Source organism: Zootoca vivipara, chromosome Z1, assembly GCF_965207765.1.
Source record: "Zootoca vivipara chromosome Z1, rZooViv2.hap1.1, whole genome shotgun sequence".
NCBI classification, from domain to species: Eukaryota; Metazoa; Chordata; class Lepidosauria; order Squamata; family Lacertidae; genus Zootoca; species Zootoca vivipara.
In genome coordinates, this window is record NC_142583.1 from 54,028,360 (window position 1) to 54,048,286 (window position 19,927).

General features: G+C 43.1%; 1 protein-coding gene across 2 annotated transcripts in view; it reads right to left on the bottom strand.

The window, feature by feature from the left end:
- The window catches only part of NFKB1 (nuclear factor kappa B subunit 1), a 65,925-nt gene that overhangs the window by 3,945 nt on the left and 42,053 nt on the right, over positions 1–19,927 (bottom strand). For both annotated transcript variants that reach the window (XM_035111669.3, XM_088661114.1), the window contains 11 exons: positions 19,462–19,605; positions 18,407–18,499; positions 17,547–17,723; positions 17,024–17,165; positions 10,958–11,072; positions 9,817–10,018; positions 7,181–7,350; positions 5,907–6,009; positions 3,198–3,322; positions 2,561–2,627; positions 284–456 (listed from right to left, as the gene is read on the bottom strand). In XM_035111669.3, the coding sequence (XP_034967560.3) occupies positions 284–456; positions 2,561–2,627; positions 3,198–3,322; positions 5,907–6,009; positions 7,181–7,350; positions 9,817–10,018; positions 10,958–11,072; positions 17,024–17,165; positions 17,547–17,723; positions 18,407–18,499; positions 19,462–19,605 (1,511 nt within the window). The remainder of the gene's footprint in view (positions 1–283; positions 457–2,560; positions 2,628–3,197; positions 3,323–5,906; positions 6,010–7,180; positions 7,351–9,816; positions 10,019–10,957; positions 11,073–17,023; positions 17,166–17,546; positions 17,724–18,406; positions 18,500–19,461; positions 19,606–19,927) is intronic.

Genomic DNA, 19,927 nt, shown 5'->3' on the forward strand with positions numbered 1-19,927 from the left:
CCAGACCAAGCCCAATATGCACACTGATAAATTCACAGAACCTGCGCGTTTGCAGGCCTCTTGTTAAGTTTATTGGAATGACTAACTTGCCATGTGCAAATGATAGGCTGCCTCCTGTTCTATAATCAATAGAAACATCGTCATAGGCACAGGCACCCTCAGGGTCGTTGTGACAAGGAATTATTGCGGGATCTTACTAGGCAGATGCTTATAGACATTGAAGACAGGATGCAAGGCCAAACGGGCCATTGGCCTGGCCCACTAGGCACGTTATTCGAGTTACCTCATAATTATCAAGCAGGGTTTTTGATGGAGAGGGGCTCAACCGGAAGGCATTGTTAAGTATCCCTAGGCCAAGCTTTTGCGCCAGCATGGACCAGTTTTTATTCAGATCAGGCACTTCAAGTAACTTGTAAAGCTGTAACTTGACATCCTCCTTCAGCTCTTTCATGTTTCCTGGAAGAAGGTGAAAAATAAAACCTAATGTGAATTTACTCGCCACTAGCTATACTTTTGTGGGACACAGGTGGCGCTGTTACTGAGCCTCTTGGGCTTGCCGATCAGAAGGTCGGTGGTTTGAATCTCCACGACGGGGTGAGCTCCTGTTGCTCAGTCCCAGCTCCTGCTAACCTAGCAATTCGAAAGCATAACAGTGCAAGTAGATAAATACGGTAGATACCACTCTGGTGGGAAGGTAAATGACGTTTCTGTGCGCTGCTCTGGTTTCGGTGTTCTGTTGTGCCAGAAGCAGCTTAGTTATGCTGGCCACATGACCCAGAAAAACTGTCTGCGGACAAATGCTGGCTCCCTTGGTATGTAAAGCGAGATGAGCACCACAACCCCAGAGTCGTCTGCGACTGGACTTAACTGTCAGGGGTCCTTTACTTATACTTTAACCCTTGCTTCTCAAGTGGTAAAAACCCACTGTTTACTACAGCCAGAACTGAGCATGAACTTGGGCATCCAGTGCAAAGTCGCCAGTGCAAATGTGAATGCTGGATGTGAGCCTCCTTTTTCCTTCTGGGCATGTTGTTTTGTTTCAACTAAACATAGCAATAATACCCCACTGACCTCCCCTGTGGGTAGAGTGAGGCCATAAGAGAGAGAAAGCACAAGTATAACACTTCAAAAGGACAGTGCTTATTTAAAGTTTAAAACTGTGTTAAAATTCACCTTCACAGTGAAGGTGCCTTTTATCCACTACCTGGCCAGATAATGGTGAGTAAATTCCACAGCCTAATTAATTTGCCCAGGTTGCTGCCAAGGAGTAATTTCTCTTGCTAGGGACTGGATGGGACAAAAGCTAAGGAGCTGGGTTTGCATGTGCAAAATTTCTTAGCTGCTGAAATGAAACAAATTTTCACAGGGAAAGGCGCTATAAAAAGATGCTTTCATCTATATAACTAGGACTGTCGCATGACAAAATAAATGTTAGGTTCAATCCTAAAACCACTTGGCATGAGTTACTTCTAAAGTAAACATGCATAGAATTAGTTACAGGTAGGTAGCCGTCTTGGTCTGCTGTAGTCGAAACAAAATTAAAAAATTCCCTCCAGTAGCACCTTAGAGACCAACTAAGTTTGTCATTGGTATGAGCTTTCATGTGCATGAACACTTCTTCAGATAGAATTGCAATGAGTTGAGCAACTGTAGATTATAAAAGTTTTCAAGTGGGTAAAAATTAGTCTTGAAACAGAAACAATGCTTTGTTTTTAGATGACATGCACTTTTTAAATATGTATTTGTATTATTAATAAATGTTTTTGAAAACACTACTGCCTAATTAATTGAGATCACTTTTTTTAGTCTATTAAAATGGATTGCTCCTGATTATCAGTTAAACATTGCACATCCACTATTCCCCCCCCCCAGTGTTTAAGGAATTTTTATTAAAGCAAGAATTTTATAATCCAAATATGGAACTTTACAGAGTGATAGCAAAAGAGAAACATCTCTGACCTGAAGAGCTTACTGACTAAAATTTTGACAGGGAGTTGGGGAGGGGGCACCAAGCTTAATGGGTAACAGAGTGTATGTATGTGTATCAGGCTTCCTCCAAAACAGAGTATGAATTAGGGGTAATTAAAGTCAGTGTAGGTTACATTGGCTTCCATAGTTAGGATGCTCCTGTAGTCTTTGTTTCAGCTGGGAAATAAAATCTAGGAGGTGAAGAGTGAAACACTGTACACATCCTGAAGAGGTCAACAAGGCTTACTTCCAGGTAAGTGCGTTTACAATTGCAGCCTAAGACAAAGGCTGCACAAGAAAGGGTTTTTATAAGGATGAGAGAGAGGTGGCATCACATGGCTGTTCTGAGAGAGGTTTCCAGGGAGAATAGACAGTGTTGTTTAAGAAACCTTGAGATGGCTGAAGGACAAAAGTGCTGCCTCCTAGGTCAGACTGTACAATTCAGATCTCAAGTGTGCTTTTAGCAAAGGACAAGAAGTGCCCTACAGCAAACCTCCTGCAAAATAATACGGAGCAATCAAGCTAAGCTGGAGATGAAAGAAATCTCAGCCAGCCCACCCCACCCCCCCCCCCCGCTTATACACACCCTTACCTTGTATCAATAGATCTTCGGAAGCTACCTCTGATTTGGAGGGTTTACCATTCAAGATATCGTAGACCTGTTAGGAAGAACAGTTAGCTAATTAGCGCAAACGCAAAGCGAAAGCATCCAGCTGCATCCTGTACATTCAAGTTTTAGAGTCTGGCATTCATAGTCGTCTAGTGGTCAGCTGGTAGCATAATGCATACCTGTATTTTAGTGCTGGAGGAAGGTGCCTAGGTGAGCCTTGGGCCCTCACACTTCCCCCACCTCCTCCAGCATAACTGCAAAGAAGAAATTGGAAGTGACTGCTTCCATTTTTAAAGTAAAGAGGTGCCAGTACTCTGTACAGGCGAGTACTGTCACAAAAAAGCCGCCCTGCTTCTGCGCAGCCATACTTTAAAGAAAAGAGAATTATATTTTAAATGCAAATAAGTCACAGCTGCAAATGCTGCAAAGTCAACCACTGCATCTTTGATTGTCACCCCAAACTGCAAAATATATCTGGATATTCTCATAGTTTTTAACACTAAAGACTCCCCACATTCCCGTACACAGATTGGAGAAAGAGGGCCTGGTCCATATTCTCAAACAGGCCTTAAATGAAAGATGTACTGGCTGTTGAGATGCCTTCATCCTAACCACTTGCCTCCCAGCTGGTTGCCATGTCCAAAGGTGTTGTTCCAGGTATGACCCCTTCGTCTTCACCATCTTTGTCTTTCACATCATCTTGTTCAAACAATGGTTCAAAGTTCTCAATGTGGGGGTCTGCGCCTGCGAGGTGAAGCAAAGCACCATGGTGAAAGATTGTAACACCTTCACATCAGTAAACTCTTCTACTCTAATATCCAGTCAAGTAAATACCCAAAAGGAATTCCGGTGTGTAGGGCCAGCCCTAACATTATGAGGCGACCGCCTTGGGCGGCTTGATGTGGGGTGGCGGGCAGCAGTGGCAGCCTCTGGTTGTTCCACCTGATCCCCTCTGCCATTTCTCTCTGCCCTCACACTGCGTGTCCTGGAAACCCTGGTCTGACCTGCCTAAGCATCACCAATGTTGGAAGTAAGACTCCACTGCCAGACTGTTTGGCTTCTATATGCAGAATGGGAAAGATCTGTCGCACACCAAAGGTTGCCATATATAAAGCCTACTTTACTTTTATATGAGAATGATAGATTTAAAATGCTAGACTGGGTAAAAAAATGAACCTTTTTATTCGTTTTGCATGGTTCACGCCTATCAAAAAGATGAATGCTTTTGGACAGAAGTCTTTGTTTTGTTTAGGATTCTCATTTTTCTTCGCGTTTCCCTCTCTTATTGAAAAACTTCTCATTCTTTAAGAATTTAGTGTTGCATGATTAGAACAATGTCTTAGGGCAGTGATGGCAAACCTATGACACGTGTGTCAGACGTGACACGCAGAGCCCTCACTGCTGGCACACGCCCCATCGGCCCATTCACGCTGTTGTCCCCCCCCATTTGTTCTCCTGCTCCTCCTACAGCTTGTCTCCGCTAGAGCTTGTCTCCGCTGTTAAAACCCAATCCTTTGTTGTTGTTGCTGCTGCTGCTGGTAGCCAGATTGCTTTTTTAACCCTTTCTGTGCTGTTTTTTCTGGCGCTTTGGCAGACTATGATTGGGTGTAGCAGCGTTAATCTTTTAACCCGTTCTGTGCTGGTTTTTTTGGCGCTTTGGCAGACTATGTCGGTGCTGCGTGTTAGTTCCAGCAAAGGTATTATTCATCATTTATTTCTGTTCTCTTTCCCCCCAAAAAAGCACAGCAACTTTGGGGCACCCACCCAAAAGCAAAGCAACTTTTGCACCCCCCAAAAAACCTCCAAAACTTTGGTCAGCAGCTCCCCCCAAAAGCTCAACAACTCTGGGCACTTTGTGATAAATAAGGGTTTTTTGGTTTGGTTAAATAATTAGTTTTTGGTTTATTAAATACAATTATATATTACAATTATACATTTTTGTTATTTAAACTATAAATATTGTGATATTATGGTTTTTTTCTCGAAGTGACACACCACCCGAGTTATGCTTGGTTTTTTGTCAAATTTTCACACACCAAGCTCAAAAGGTTGCCCATCACTGTCTTAGGGCCTTTCCCTGCAACTTATTCAATGTTGCTACGAATGTTTTTCCAGAAGGGGGAGCTCAAGTGCTTCATGACAGTTTCTAAATCCATTCAAATGCACCAGTTATTAATATTGTATTATGCTTGTGGTGATGAGATGCCTCTTTGCTACAGTGCAATGGCTTGGAGTTGCTACGAGAAAAAAACGGTTTTCAGTCCAACTTCTGGGAGGGAAGGGAAAATTACTGATTTGGCTGGGGTCATTTTGCTACCTGAGGCAACTCCCACCACATTCCACATACAAAACTAGTCATTAAATCTTACTTTCAACGCTGGTGATGGAAAAGCAGCATAGGGGGCAGGAATCTTCCTCACACATTATAAGAGAGGTAATCTTCTTTATATATATTTAGGCAGCAGGCAAAAACATTCTTCTTCTCCTAGGCCTTTGGCTAATTAAACAATCTATGGTCTTATAAATTGTGTTGGGGGAGTATTGCTTTTGTCTGTTGTTAATGCATGCACTCTGCATACAGTATTGTAAACTGCCCTGTAATCTTTGGATGAAGGCAGTCTAGAAATAATAATAATAATAATAATAATAATAATAATAATAATAATAATAATAATAGGGTAAGGTAAAGGTAAAGGACCTCTGGATGGTTAAGTCCAGTCAAAGGTGACTACGGGGTTGCAGCCCCCATCTCGATTTCAGGCCAAGGGAGCCAGCGTCTGTCCACAGACAGCTTTCTGGGTCATGTGGCCAGCATGACTAAACTGCTTCTGGAGCAATGGGATATCGTGACGAGTGCCAGAGCGCATGAAAATGCTGTTCACCTTCCCTATTTACTTGCACTGGCATGCTTTTGAACTGCTAGGTAGGCAGGAGCTGGGACAGAGCAACGGGAGCTCACCCCGTTGCGGGGATTTGAACTGCCGGCCTTCTGATCGGCAATCCCAAGAGGCTCAGTGGTTTAGACCACAGCGCCTAATAGTACACTGAACACAAGAACTTGTCTACACAGGTTTGTGTCAAACAGTGTGACTTAGTCATTTGTATAGTTCAACCATTGTGCACACAGACACACAAACTCTACACTGCATGTCAGCAACTATATTGCTTTACTACTTGTGTAGAAAGACTGTACACCCACTGAATGTAACTTGTGAATACCCCTGGGAAATCAAGAGAAAAAGGCTTAACTCTCCTTAATCAAGGAGAGTGGGGAAAAATTATTTCACAGCTCTAAAGCATCAGGAAGAGTTTAATGTTATTTTCTTACCTGCCGCTTTGAGAAGAGCTGTCATTTTCATAGACCCCCTTCCAGCTGCTATGTGAAGTGGAGTCGTTCCATCATACGTAGTGCTGTCGACAAATGCATCGCCCTTTAAAAAAAAGAGAGAGAGATGCTGGTTTAGCTCCTTACATGCACACTGGGGCCATATTTTGATGCCTCTACACAATTTTGGGCCAGCTTGAAAGAGCGAGCCTCCAAGTCCTCATGACCTGGGATGAACATTTACTTTTGTATATGGACTGTGTGAGAACGATACTGAAGAGTGCTGAAATTAGAGCCGAAATGAAGCCACTTGTAAACGAATAAGCGAACAAAAAGAGCATTGGATGAACTCTGATAATTAAATATTGAGTTAAGTGTATACTCACATTTATTTAAACAAATGCAAATTAAGCAGGAAAGATAAATAACGTGGGGAAAAATATTTAACAGTATGGTCCCAAAAAATACCTTGGATAGTAAGCTGCAAAAATAAATGTATTGCAAAAAAATAAATAAAAATAAATTATACATATGCACACACCCATTCCAGATCTAATACAACATTAAATTATTGGTGAAATCTGATCACACATTTATGCAGGTTTTACTGTTATTGAATTGCAAAAAACCCAGGTTCATCAGAATATACATTGCTCTCCATGTCTTACTAGATGGAAGTGAATTTCAGTAACTGCTAACAAAAACAAATAAATGAAAAGTCACCACAGAATCTAAAACTCAATTTTTAGATTGTAAAACTTTATTGTATTCTAAAGGTTCAGCTTCTCAGCCCCGCTAGGCTCTTAATAATAGCTTTAGAATGCTATCCATTTAAAGCTGCAATCCTATTCCCAGTTACCAGGGAGTAAGTACCAATAAACTCAATGTGACTTCTGAGTAGCTATATGTAGGATTTCACTACAAGTATCCAAGATCAGAGGAAGGAAAACTTTCAGTGGGTCAAATCTACAAAACCTGAGCTCAAAGACAGGTCAAAGAGACTTTTTGTTTACTTAAAAATGTATAAAATAATTATGCATTTATACTACAATCGTCTCATTCAAAAAAGCAGCAGAATTATCTTTGGGGTTTTTTTTTTATTGCTCAATGTGCAGTGGTGGGAGAGCAGCCAACAGTGAACATTTGGGATGACAGGAAATGCTTCTGTGACATTCTTGCCATGCACGACCTGTGGGCTGCACATGGCCAACTTTGACCTAGGAAGCAAGGAAAATTGTCCAGGAAAACAAAGTGGTTCTGGCCCCCACAGAGCTCACCTCAAGCAGAAGACAACCTGCCAAGGATATGTTTCCTTGTTCGACAGCCAGGTGCAAGGCAGTTCTGCCAGATTTCTGCTCTTGGGCGTTGACATCAGCACCAGCAGCAATGAGCAGCCGGAGACAAGACACACTATTTGCCATCACAGCTAGGTGAATAACAGCCAGCCCTGCAATAAAGAAGCACAGTACAGCAACTGAATAGTGCAATGAGATCTCAAGCTCCACGTTTAGCTGCAGAAAAGCTAAACGTGGGCAATAAAGGAAGGCTGGGTTTGGGGTTCTCATGATTTGGGAGCGGCAATTAATGAAAGGAGAGGGCGTACAGATTTGGGATGCATGTCAGAACAGTAGGGGAAGAGAGCTTACCATAGCAGCTGGCTTCGTTTCCTTTTAAAACTGTTTTTTTTGTAAAATAAAAAAAAATTCCTTCAGTAGCACCTTAAAAACCAACTAAGTTTTTATTTTGGTATGAGCTTTCGTGTGCATGCACACTTCTTCAGATACACTTGAAACAGAAGTCAGTCCCTTATGTATATACAGAGAGTGGGTGGGTGGGTGGGTGGGAATGGGTGATGGGCTGATGGGAGTGGTAAACCTGTAGGTGGCTGTTAACAACTGCTGATGACTGCAATTGGTCCTGCGGGGGGGGGCAAGGGCTGAGGCGCTAAAAAAAGCTAGATCATGCATAATGAGATAAGAATCCAATGTCTTTGTTCATCCCAGGTGGCTCCATGGTTTTAAGCTTGGTAATGTTTTTTTGTACAGTGACAAAAATAAGTAAATATTAAGAACATAAGAAGAGTCTGTCAGATCAGGCCAATGGCCCATCTAGTCCAGAGTCCTGTTCTCACAGTGGCCAGACAGATGCCTGTGGGAAACCTTTGCATTCTCCCCTCCTGTGATTTCCAGCAACTGGTGTTCAGCAGCAGTGCTCCCTCCAGCTGTGGAGGCTTAGCATAGCCACCATGGCTAGTAGCACCTTGATAGCCCTCTTATCTGTTTTAAGTGTATTAACATGTAGGTATTAAGTTTTTTAAAAACTACATGTGTCATTGGGGGAAGTGGCTGAAGCTAAGCTCTATTTGCAAGCGTTTCCATGTCCCCAAACACCCATGAATGAAAAGAACATTCTGGAAATGAGAAACGGGAAAACTTTGAAGTTTCAGCTGAAAAGCCATGATACCCCCAGTCTGCCACCTGTAAATGGGAATGGCAGATAACAGTGACTCAAATAGCACCCTCCAAGTATCAGACAGCATGGTACTTGGTGGGGTAGAGGCAAACCTTTTTGAACCGTATTTCTCTGGTGCTCTGTTTCAATCCGCACATTTAATTTAAATTATGTTTTCAAACTGCCTTGTATTTTTTTTCTTTTTAATTGATCTTGGTCAATTTTTATATGGTTCTGTTGCTTATTTTGTGTTTTCCATTGTGAACTTAACTGCTTTGGGCGTGTTTTATGGACTAGGGGGAGGCTGAGCTTTTATTTGCTAAATTAGTGGGTTGGAGTATTGCTTTATTATTTGAGTATTGTTAATGTTGTTCACTAATATTTATACAGCTGCGGTTTCTCCCCCCCTCCCATGGATGTTATGTTATATGAAATACTATATTTCATATATATATATATATAGAATTCCCCCCCCACTTCCCCCTGGTATTATGTATTGTATATATTTCTCCAAGTCGCTTGGAGACCTTTGAATGACAAGCGACTAGGGCAACCAACGATCAAGGATCTGGAAACCAAGCCTTACGACGGAGTTGGGTATGTTCAGCATGGAAAAGAGGAGACTGAAAGGAGATATGATAGCCATATTCAAATATCTCAAGAGTTGTCACATGGAAGAAAGAACAAGCTGGTTCTCTCCTGCTCTGGTGGGTAGGACTCGAATCAATGGCTTCAAGTTACAAGGAGATTCTGTCTAAACATCAGAAAAAAGTGACAGCTGTTCAACTGTGCAATAGACTCCCTCGGGATGTTGTGGACTCTCCTTCATTGGAGGTTTTAAAGCAGAGGTTGGATGGCCATCTTTCATGGATGCTTTAGCTGAGATTCCTTCATTGTTGGGGGTTGGACTAGTTGTCCCTTGGGGTCCCTTCCAACTCTATGATTCTAAGTTTAATAAATAAACATTTTTTTGGAAACCAGGACTATGAATGTAACATTTTTAAAATGAAGAAAAAAAAAACGTAATGAAAAAAGTAATAGGGGGAGGGGAGATAAGTTGAGAGGCAGTGGTACTTGGCTTTCTGCAGCTTCTGCCTGGTTATTTGTGTGGGAGATCGACACAATGATTCTGCCACTCCCTTCCTGCAGTTACTCTTCTCCACTGTTGACTTTAGGTTGCAAGCTGCTTCAGGGCAGAAGACTGACTTCCTGTTACAGTTTTGGTTTGCTGCTGCTGTTTATGTACAAAATTCGGAAAATCACCATGTACACTGATGATATAGTATATAAAACAGGCATCTGGAAGAAATTTGCATGTGTTTTGATGCAACAGCCCAATACTGGGATTGAATAAGACATCTGTCCTGAAGAAGTGACTGATAAAATGCTATGTTCTGCATAAGGTGCCAGATCCTAGAGTTTGAGAGATGTATAGTAAAAATTGCTCGTGTCATCTGCCTACCTTCCCCATTAGGAAGGTCTCTCATCAGCGAGGTCTCTTTGTGGCTAAGCAGCATACTCAACACCTTCTCGTCTCCTTGCTTGGCTGCTAGATGCAAGACCGAATTGCCATAGCGATCCAAGAGGCTCACATCTGCCCCAGCTCTAAGCAAGTCCTTCACCACTCCTGCCTGCTTTGTGATAACAGCCAAGTGCAAGGGAGTCTGCAAAAAGAAAAGAAAATAGGAATCACCCAAAGGCCGTGATAATCATAAACACCATTCATACAACTGCATCTGTTACAAAAAGAAAAATCCCAGCACCAAGCAAAACATCCACAAAACAATATGCTCTGCATTTATTTTCATTGGCTGGTATTCAAGTAAGTTTTACTCAGCAGATCTATTGCAATTAATGAACCAAACGTACTCATGAACATTAATTTCAGTGGGTTTACTCTGAGTAAAGCTTAGTTGAGTGCCACCCAACTGGTTGCCAATTTTAATTTATTTTTTATTTCTTGCTCTAACCCGATTCTTACACAGTTTCCTTTTGATATTTGTTGTAGTGTTATTTATTTATTGGACTTTGTAAGCCACCCTGGACATCTTTTTATAGAAAGGCTGAGTTTAAATGTAACAAACAAATGCAATACAGAAAGGGGAAAAAAAGGATTTCCCCAGATTAACCTGATCAATGTTCAATACGCCCTTGTCATACTTAAAACAAGGATAATCCCCAATTATCACCCACGTTGGGTGGGGCAAAAATACATATTTTCCTCATCCCTGTCTTACAATGAGTACAAAAGGCAACGTGGGTTGATTCACATGAGTTGAGCAGCCAGAGAGATTAGATAGTGAGGCATCTTTCATTAGACTCTTTGGGACCCATGTCATTTGACTCCTCAGCACTGCCTCCCTGCAGTGTCTGTCAAAGCATTCCACAGGTAGGGATGGAGGAGAAACTGAATCCAGCTTGTGTTTATAGGCAAATCAACCTAATTCGCTCTTTCCAAAACAAAGGGCAGGCAGATATTCATGTGCGTCCATTGAAATTCGCCGTTCTCCGAATTTTGCAATACATTGCATGGTTCTTGAAGAGTCATCAGTAAGAGCAAAAGATGCTAAAGCAGAGGATCGTCCTCCCCACGGTTTCCATACCTGGTAAAGGTCGTTTCTCACATTGAGGACATCATCAGCATTCAAATCTGCTACCACTTCTAGGAGGTTCCTCACCAGCTCCTTATGAAGATGAATAATTGCTAAGTGAAGTACGCTGATATTGAACAAAGGGGGATGGGGAAAGAAATATATATATTAAGCTACACAATGTAAAACAGATAGGGAAAGAGGTATTTACGGCATGGATGTGTTGGTGCTGCTGCACTCCGTTTTCCATTAGCCTCATCCAGCAAGGCCAATGGATCATGGATGATGGGAATTGGAGTCCACTAACAAGCTGGAGGGCTATATGCTCTCACCAATTCAGTTTCAAAAGTATTTCATTACCATCGACATGTGGCTAACATTTGTGCATGTTATGAAAACTGTGTGAAATGTGTGTACGTGTGTGTGTGTGTGTGTGTGTGTGTGTGTGAAAAACCACTGTAAGCCTGTCTTGTAAACAGAGTTTTAATAATAAACAATTTTGGTTTGCAAAGTGTTCAATGCATCATGGTTTTAGAGTGAAACATGTTTTGTAAGTCTCACGGCTGTTCCTAAACAGTACCAGAGGACTTGTTCTTTCCCTTAGGAATTCGCTAATTTTGGGCTGAACATGAAGCTATCTCCATTTTTATACAGAACTAGTTGACCCTCCCATGCATTGCTGTGGGTTATCCCTGTGGCTGCCCCCACCCTGTGACGATCCATGGCGCGTTGCTGTGCCTTACTCAGAGTCATAGCTGTCAAGTTCTCCCTTTTTTTAAGGGAAATTCCCTTATGCTGAATAGGCTTCCTCGTGAGAAAAGGGAAAACTTGACAGCTATGCTCAGGGTCAATGTTTCCCAGGAAAGGGGGAGGATGTGTCCATTTCCCCCTGGACTATGTGTTTTTTCCTCCCCCCCCCGGTTGTGTCTCATCCCTGTGTTTACTCCCATCCTGTAGCGACCCATGAGGTATCCCGTCCTCTCTCCCCCACCCACCCTACGTCAGCCCATGACCTATTTGGGCCCCTCCCCCCATGCCACCCCCCAATTGGGACACCAATGAGTATCATAAAGACTGGCCAGCAGAATGCTGCCTTAATTTGGTTAGCAATTACATTAGGACAGGCTTCCCCAAACTGCGGCCCTCCAGATGTTTTGGCCTACAACTCCCATGATCCCTAGCTAACAGGACCAGTGGTCAGGGATGATGGGAATTGTAGTCCAAAACATCTGGAGGGCCGAAGTTTGGGGATGCCTGCATTAGGAACTTAGAAATCAAGGTCCCCCCCATGAAATACAGCAGCATTCATTTTACATTGGTTTTCATTGTAAGCCCATGTCTACATCTGTATCCTGCATGTTTTCATTCCCCAACCAGTGCTGAATAACACAGAGTTCGATACTATTTGTAAGTTTCAGTTATTTGATACTTTTAGATCACTGCTGTGCTAAATTCAATTCTGGCAGCAACAGTATTGTACGACTTGTAAAGGTAAAGGGACGCCTGACCATTAGGTCCAGTCATGACTGACTCTGGGGTTGTGGCACTCATCTCGCTTTACTGGCCGAGGGAGCCGCCGTACAGCTTCCGGGTCATGTGGGCAGCATGACTAAGCCGCTTCTGGTCAACCAGAGCAGCACACGGAAACGCCATTTACCTTCCCTGCCGGAGGTAAATGTGCTTTGATGTGCTTTTGGACTGCTAGGTTGGCAGGAGCAGGGACCGAGCAACGGGAGCTCACCCCGTCGTGGGGATTCGAACCGCCGACCTTCCGATTGGCAAGCCCTAGGCTCAGTGGTTAAGACCACAGCGCCACCCGCGTCCCTGTATGACTTGTAGCTTGATTTAAATACTTGTAATAACTTAAACACACACACATACAAAAGACAAGACAACTTTTAAAAATGTCCTGCACTGCCTCTGGAAAAAGCTTAGGTAGGTTCATACTTTGCTGAGTCTTCAGGGTGAAAGGAAATTTCAGGAATGTAACACAGCCTCCCTGAAAATTTAATGCAACCTTGGAACGCAGAGGTTGAGCTTGGACAATGTGCTAGATTTTAATTTGGAGAATAGGTACTCTGAAACCTATTACCAAATGCTTTCCTCCTTGCTCTACAGAGCCACAGTTATATTGCAACATATCCCTCTAGGCAGAGATGTGCTGACTAATACTAAGGGTGTTCTTTCCTCAGAAAAGGGAATTTCCCATCCCGTCCTTGTCCAAGAATGTGTTCAGGGAAGAAACCCATGCTGCAAGTGGTGAGATTCACTGGCAGTCTGTTGGATGGATATTACAGGGATAGACCCAGGGAAGTCAGTGGGATAAGACTTGAGCAGAAACCCAGGGTAGCAGCCAACCCAGGATTGTGCAAGATTCTGAATCAAAGCTTGAATCAAAGCAAGGAAGTGGGCTGGTCAGAGACTTCTTGCTTGCCTTCTCTACTGTCTACTCTAATTAGCAGTAGCTCTCTCTCAGATAAAGGATCTCTCTTCTATCTGGGCATTCCAGGAGCTGGACTTTTACATGCATATCATGAGCTGTTGTTGTTGTTGTTTAGTCGTTTAGTCGTTTAGTCGTGTCCGACTCTTTGTGACCCCATGGGCCATAGCACGCCAGGCACTCCTGTCTTGCACTGCCTCCCGCAGTTTGGTCAAACTCATGTTCATAGCTTCCAGAACACTGTCCAACCATCTCGTCCTCTGTCGTCCCCTTCTCCTAGTGCCCTCAATCTTTCCCAACATCAGGGTCTTTTCCAAGGATTCTTCTCTTCTCATGAGGTGGCCAAAGTATTGGAGCCTCAGCATCACGATCTGTCCTTCCAGGGAGCACTCAGGGCTGATTTCCTTAAGAATGGATAGGTTTGATCTTCTTGCAGTCCATGGGACTCTCAAGAGTCTCCTCCAGCACCATAATTCAAAAGCATCAATTCTTCGGCGATCAGCCTTCTTTATGGTCCAGCTCTCACTTCCATACATCACTACTGGGAAAACCATAGCTTTAACTATACGGACCTTTGTAGGCAAGGTGATGTCTCTGCTTTTTAAGATGCTGTCTAGGTTTGTCATTGCTTTTCTCCCAAGAAGCAGGCGTCTTTTAATTTCGTGACTGCTGTCACCATCTGCAGTGATCAAGGAGCCCAAGAAAGTAAAATCTCTCACTACCTCCATTTCTTCCCCTTCTATTTGCCAGGAGGTGATGGGACCAGTGGCCATGATCTTGGTTTTTTTGATGTTGAGCTTCAGACCATATTTTGCCCTCTCCTCTTTCACCCTCATTAAAATGTTCTTTCACCCTCATTAAAAGGTTCTTATCATGAGCTATGGGCTCCTATTGGAGAGTTATTGTGAATTTCCCGTTTAGACCACTGATTTTCTGAAACTATGTACTGGGGAGCCCATAGGTTCCATGGAAGCGTATCAAGGGTTTCCTCAACGACCGCAGTTATGGCAGACAGCATGAAAGGCAGCAAGCTTGCCACGATCACCTTGCCACACAGGAGTGGTCAGCATATTCTTGAGTGTACTATCAGTTCAAATGGGGTAAAACAGTGAGGCCCATCCTACATGAACTAAGTGTGCATCCTAGCACACTCGTTAGTCTGCAACATCCTCTACCTACACACAGAGGTCCCTCAGCAGATGAATCGGTGTGGAAAGCAATCCCTGAAAACAGGAAGTTTGAAAACCTCTGCAATAGATAATTAAACCCTGCACCTAAGTGAATGCTTTGCCTTCCTTTGGGAATACATCTCATTGGATCTTAGGGGAGAGAACTGCCTCCCCAGAGCATTGCAATCTGGTGGACCAAAGCATGGAGTAAACAATAGGGACATGCAATTTGGGGCTGTCCTTTGCTATCCAAGCAAAAAACTGTCGCAGCCAGTTTCTTCTTGGTGGGTGCAAGTGCTTCCCGCAAACAGCAAAGGAAGCCCTTGCAAAGCCAAGTGGAGGAGTTTCAGCTCTGGACACTGCTAAGGAAAGGGGCTCAGAGTTCATAAAATTGTAGAGATGGAAGCAACTCATCTAGTCATCTAGTCCAACCGCGTGCAATGCAGGATTATGCAGCTGTCTGGAGACTGAACCTGCAACTTTGGCGTTATCAGCATCACACTCTAACCAACTGAGCTTGAGTTTGTCTTCTGAAGAAGTCTCCCCTCTTCTCCTTCCCACAGAAAAGAGGCAGGGAATGTGCAGGCATCAGCCATTGCACAGCCATGGAACTACTGGTCCCTCTGTGGAGGGGCAGCTAAAGGAGAATCTGCCCTGCTTCTTTTTCCCACAGGAAGTAGATCAGCAGGGGCTGTGCAGGCTTTAGCAGATATGTGGCAGCAGTTCTTAAGAGAACGGCCACTGAGTGGCAGCCAAGATGCTCCCCCAATATCCTTTATGTGCCCCAGAGAAGCAAAGGGTCAGGCCAACCTTGAAGCTAAGAATGGGGTGGGGAATGGTAGGAAGCTGATGCGAAGACCTTGCAGCTTCAAAAAATTGCAAGGAAGGCTTGCGGTCCTTCACACTCACTGGATGGTGTTGTCATGCTTGCCATGGCAAGCATTATTGTAGAAGGCTGGTACAAGGAATCAATTATGACGGGTGGGTGGGGTAGTGGGGATGTTGGGAGATTCATTCCCCGTGTGCAGTCATAGGCTTGTTGTCTGTCATATGACTGTGTGTTTTGTTCCCACAGAGTGGAAGTGACGTAGACAGGATTCCTAAGTGGAACTGTTGTTCCTTTGTTCTTTCCCTTTGCTGTGTGATGCTAGAGAGAGAGAGAGGGATGAAGAGCTCCGTGTGTGTTTATGCGTAAATAAAGTAGTTTAGCCAAATGCTGCGCTACTGAGTCTGTTATGCAACTGCGCAAACCTCTGCGTATCTGTGAAGTGTGCTGGTGTTCGTCTGACACCAGTTGCTGTGATGTTCGGGCTGGAGAATGCTTATGAAGCTCCCGAACGATCGCTCAGGAGGGGGAGAACATGCCAGCCGGGCATGTGTCTCTGCCAGGGTCCTACTCGTAAGTAGGCCTTTTCCTGACATGGGATACATTAGAAGGGGTGAGGGACCTGTTTAACTCTAGGGAGGCAAATGTCATTGGCAGCCAGGGCCAGAGGTCCAAGTTTGCAGCACAATGAATGTGGATTTTAACTTTGTACAGTAGGCTACTTCCTATACACATGCACCCCTTTCTAGCCTCCATGAAGTCAAGCAAGAGCATCCAACACATTCCGGAGGTCAGTGTGAAGCAGGGCTGGTAAAGGGTGTAAGGCTCATGAGGAGTGTGTCCTGGAGGCCTGGTAAAGAGGCCTGGAGGACTGCATTTGGCCCACAAATTCGGCCCCCATTCCTGCTCTAGAGGTTCAGACAAGGATCCCTGTGGCAAGTCACCCTTCTTCTGAGACCACATCCTGATATGACTTTAATGGAGTAGCCTGGGAAGTTGGAGCTCCTCATCACAGGACTTGGCAGGCCTCCTGAAGAGTGAACCTCCCAAATTTTCAAAGGATGGTGATAGTAAAAGCAAGTCTCAACACTACCACCCCCCTTGGACAGCTGTTTTTGTGAGAGTCCCACCTTCTCTTTGTATTCCCCGCCTCTTCTCCAAACAGATATTCTGCAAGAGAAGTTGGCTGGAATCAGTCGTGAGGGAAGGAACTGCAAGAGCCTGAATTCTTGAGGAATGCTGGAAAAGGGCCAGGATGGATTTTATCTGCTCCAGAAGTCAAAAGGGGAGTCAAACCATTTTGCTTCTGTTTCTAAATGAGAAACACCTACAATAAATCACTGGAATGCATCCTCATTTTGGAACTTCTACTTTCCATTCTTGCATCATCTCAGGAGTAGAATATGACATTTATCACACAGGAAGAATTGTTAAAAACAACAGTGCACATGTTTACTTGGAAATCTCACTGAATTCAGTAGGATTTGCTCTAAGCTAAGCACGCACAGAACTGGAGACTAAAGAGAGGACCCCCCCCCTCCTAGGACACTTTCAGGAACTTGAAGGGAATTTCTTATGCAAAATTGTCCTCTATCATGTTACAGAAGCTCATGCTAAAGAGGGGATTGGTGTCCCAGACTTACTTGTCACCATTTTCATCCTGGGCAGCTGTAAGGTGGCGCTGAACAGCCAGTAGCATCTTCACATCTCCAGTTACTGCATAGTCAAAAAGGGCATTTGCATGACGCTTAGCTAACTCCATGGCCTTCTCCAAAAACAAACCATCTATTGGGGGCAAAAAGCACACAAAATGTATCAGGGCACCAATCAGGCATAGTTTAGTCACAACCACTGACCAGAACTTTGCTGCTAGAGAACACAGAAGTTTCGATTCCAAGCAATTCAGTTCCAAGACAGCCTTAGAGCTATCTCATGAACGGCAAGATTCCAGGATTCCCTCCCTGCTAGGAATTCCTCTTGAGCTCAGATTTTAATCTGAGCAGGAGAAGAATGATGGGGAGCTTCAGGAGTAGCTCTACTCTCGCACTAGTTCCAAAACAGATCAAACATGGCCACTTTTGAAGTACGTAAGAGTTCAAGCCTGACCCAAATTTCTCCTTCCTAGTTTAGAACAAAATCAAAAGTTGTCTGCCAGTTACTGTGTACCTTGTAAACAAATGTCTGCATCATAACATGGTAAGGCATCTTCTTCAACTTCTTTGGGAGTTGTGCTAGTTCTGGTTTTGCTTTTCTCATCCTCCTCCACTTTTTCCTTGAATTTCACACTGCGTTTTTTGTTGCAGCACATTTCACCATCGTTTTTTGGCATGCCACCTGACAGTCCTTAAAAGAGAAGTATTTAGTATTTAGCTTACTCTTCCCATACCAGTTAAGTAAAACAAAACAAAATTAAAACAAAAAAGCTTATTAATAATAATAATAATAATAATAATAATAATAATAAATGACAGAATTCAGCATCAGAATATGTATTTATAAACAGCTTCAACCTGCCCAGGCTTAAAATTGGGAACAAACTCATGTACAAGCAAAAGGCATCTGATAATATTTCCCAACTCTTGAAAATTCACACACTGGCAATTTATTAATATGTGAAACACTTTGTGTCCACCCACTCTCATGTAATGAACTCTAATACATGTTGTTGCAATCTTTGCACATTCTTCCTGTCTCTTCTGTCTGTCTCCATTCCATCCCTTCTTGGTTTCCGTTGTCTATATTTTTAGATTTGAAGCCACTTGTGGTAGAGACCTATCAAACCAGTTCTTTCTAAAGGGCAATGTAGATGGATGCAACTAAATAGTAGTAGTAGTACTAGTAGTAGTAGTAATAAAATATATAAAACCAATCATCATATGAGAAATCCAGTTTATGTTTCTTAAATACTACATAGCAGTGATACTTATTTTGTTGATATTAAAGCATGCATTAAATTAAATTAATTAAATTAATTGAATTCAACATATTTTTAAAAATAAAAAACCCCCACACTATTTGATGCTTACCATGCTTCATTCCTGCACCAGTCTTGTTTGTGCTGGAATGGAAGTGCATTGAATGCCCATAACCAGAAAACCCATAGGATGGGTATCCATACCCTAAAAACAGTAAGAACACACACACACACACACACACACACACACACACACACACACACACAGAGAGAGAGAGAGAGAGAGAGAGAGAGAGAGAGAGAGAGAGAGAGAGAGAGAGAGATCAGTCATTAATTGAAGCTTCCCAGATAAATACACAAAAAGTATTCACTAGCAAACAACCAATAAAATGCCAAGTTTTAAATAGGCAGCTTGGAAGGTCTTCTTACATGCATCTCTTTCCATTCCATGGATGAAAAGGTAGGATATAAATAACAGTATTTTTATCCCAAAAAAACAAAAAAACCCAAAAAACTGAGCAGCTCCATTAAATTTTTTCTCAACTCTTTTCTCAAGGCAGCTAACACATGTTTAGATGCCTAGAAAATGCCCCTTCGATGTATTTTATAATAATATACAGTGCAAGCATACAATGCTTGCAACTAACCACATGTGCTTGTAATGCAATTGTAAGAATGGGAGCAAATCTCTTCTCTTAGGAATTGGCCATACTAGCAATCACGTGAGGAATATACTTCCATCAAAAGATATTAAAAAATCCACCCCACTTATCAGGGAGAAGCAGACAATACTGGAACCCCCATTAGCAAGCATGGATTTATCCTGTGGATAAATTTAGTGTCCCAATTTAGGGCTTAACCATCCTCTACAAGGAGAAAGCTTGGCACTTGGGGAAACTGGTGGTGAGAGCAGGAGCTTTTTTCCCCTTTCCTAATCCTGATATTGGCCTGGATTAGAAAAGGATCATACAGGGATCAAGGAACATAAGGGAGAGAGCACCATGTGTTTCTGTATGAGAAGGAGATACACAGTACCCACCAAGAATCCTTGCAGCGTATAAAGTCACCTGCCTTATACAACTCATAATGATGGGCATTTCACTAGTCAAGGAGAACATCTCAAAAATGTGCATCTCATTGGTCACTTCAGTTGTCAATTGTTTTTACCTGATCCGGCACCACCTCCAACACCTCCACCTCCTCCTCCTCCTCCATACATTCCACCACCTCCCGCACCGGCACCGCTTCCGCCGTAACCATCTGAGAAGTTAGGCATGAGCTTCTGTCGTTTTCTTTGGACTTCTTCTTTATCTGCATTTTTTTTTAGCAAGAGGGGGGGCAAGAGAGATTTAACCAAACAAATTAAGGTGTGTCCACTTTTGTTTTCAAGGCAATAGACTCCTAACAGGTTAACAAATAGGAAACAAAATCTCCTACTGCAAACTACTGAGTGGAGTTGCAGTATTCAGGGAAGTGCGAATTTCAAAAGATGGTTGTCTTTCAGTTTGCGTCTTGTTTCAGAAAGTGTGAATCAGGTATCTTTAAATGCAGGCTGAATCCAAGTTCTCCCCCATCCCTAACTCAGACACAACCTATAATACAGGTGTGGAGGACCTGCAGCTTTCCAGGTATT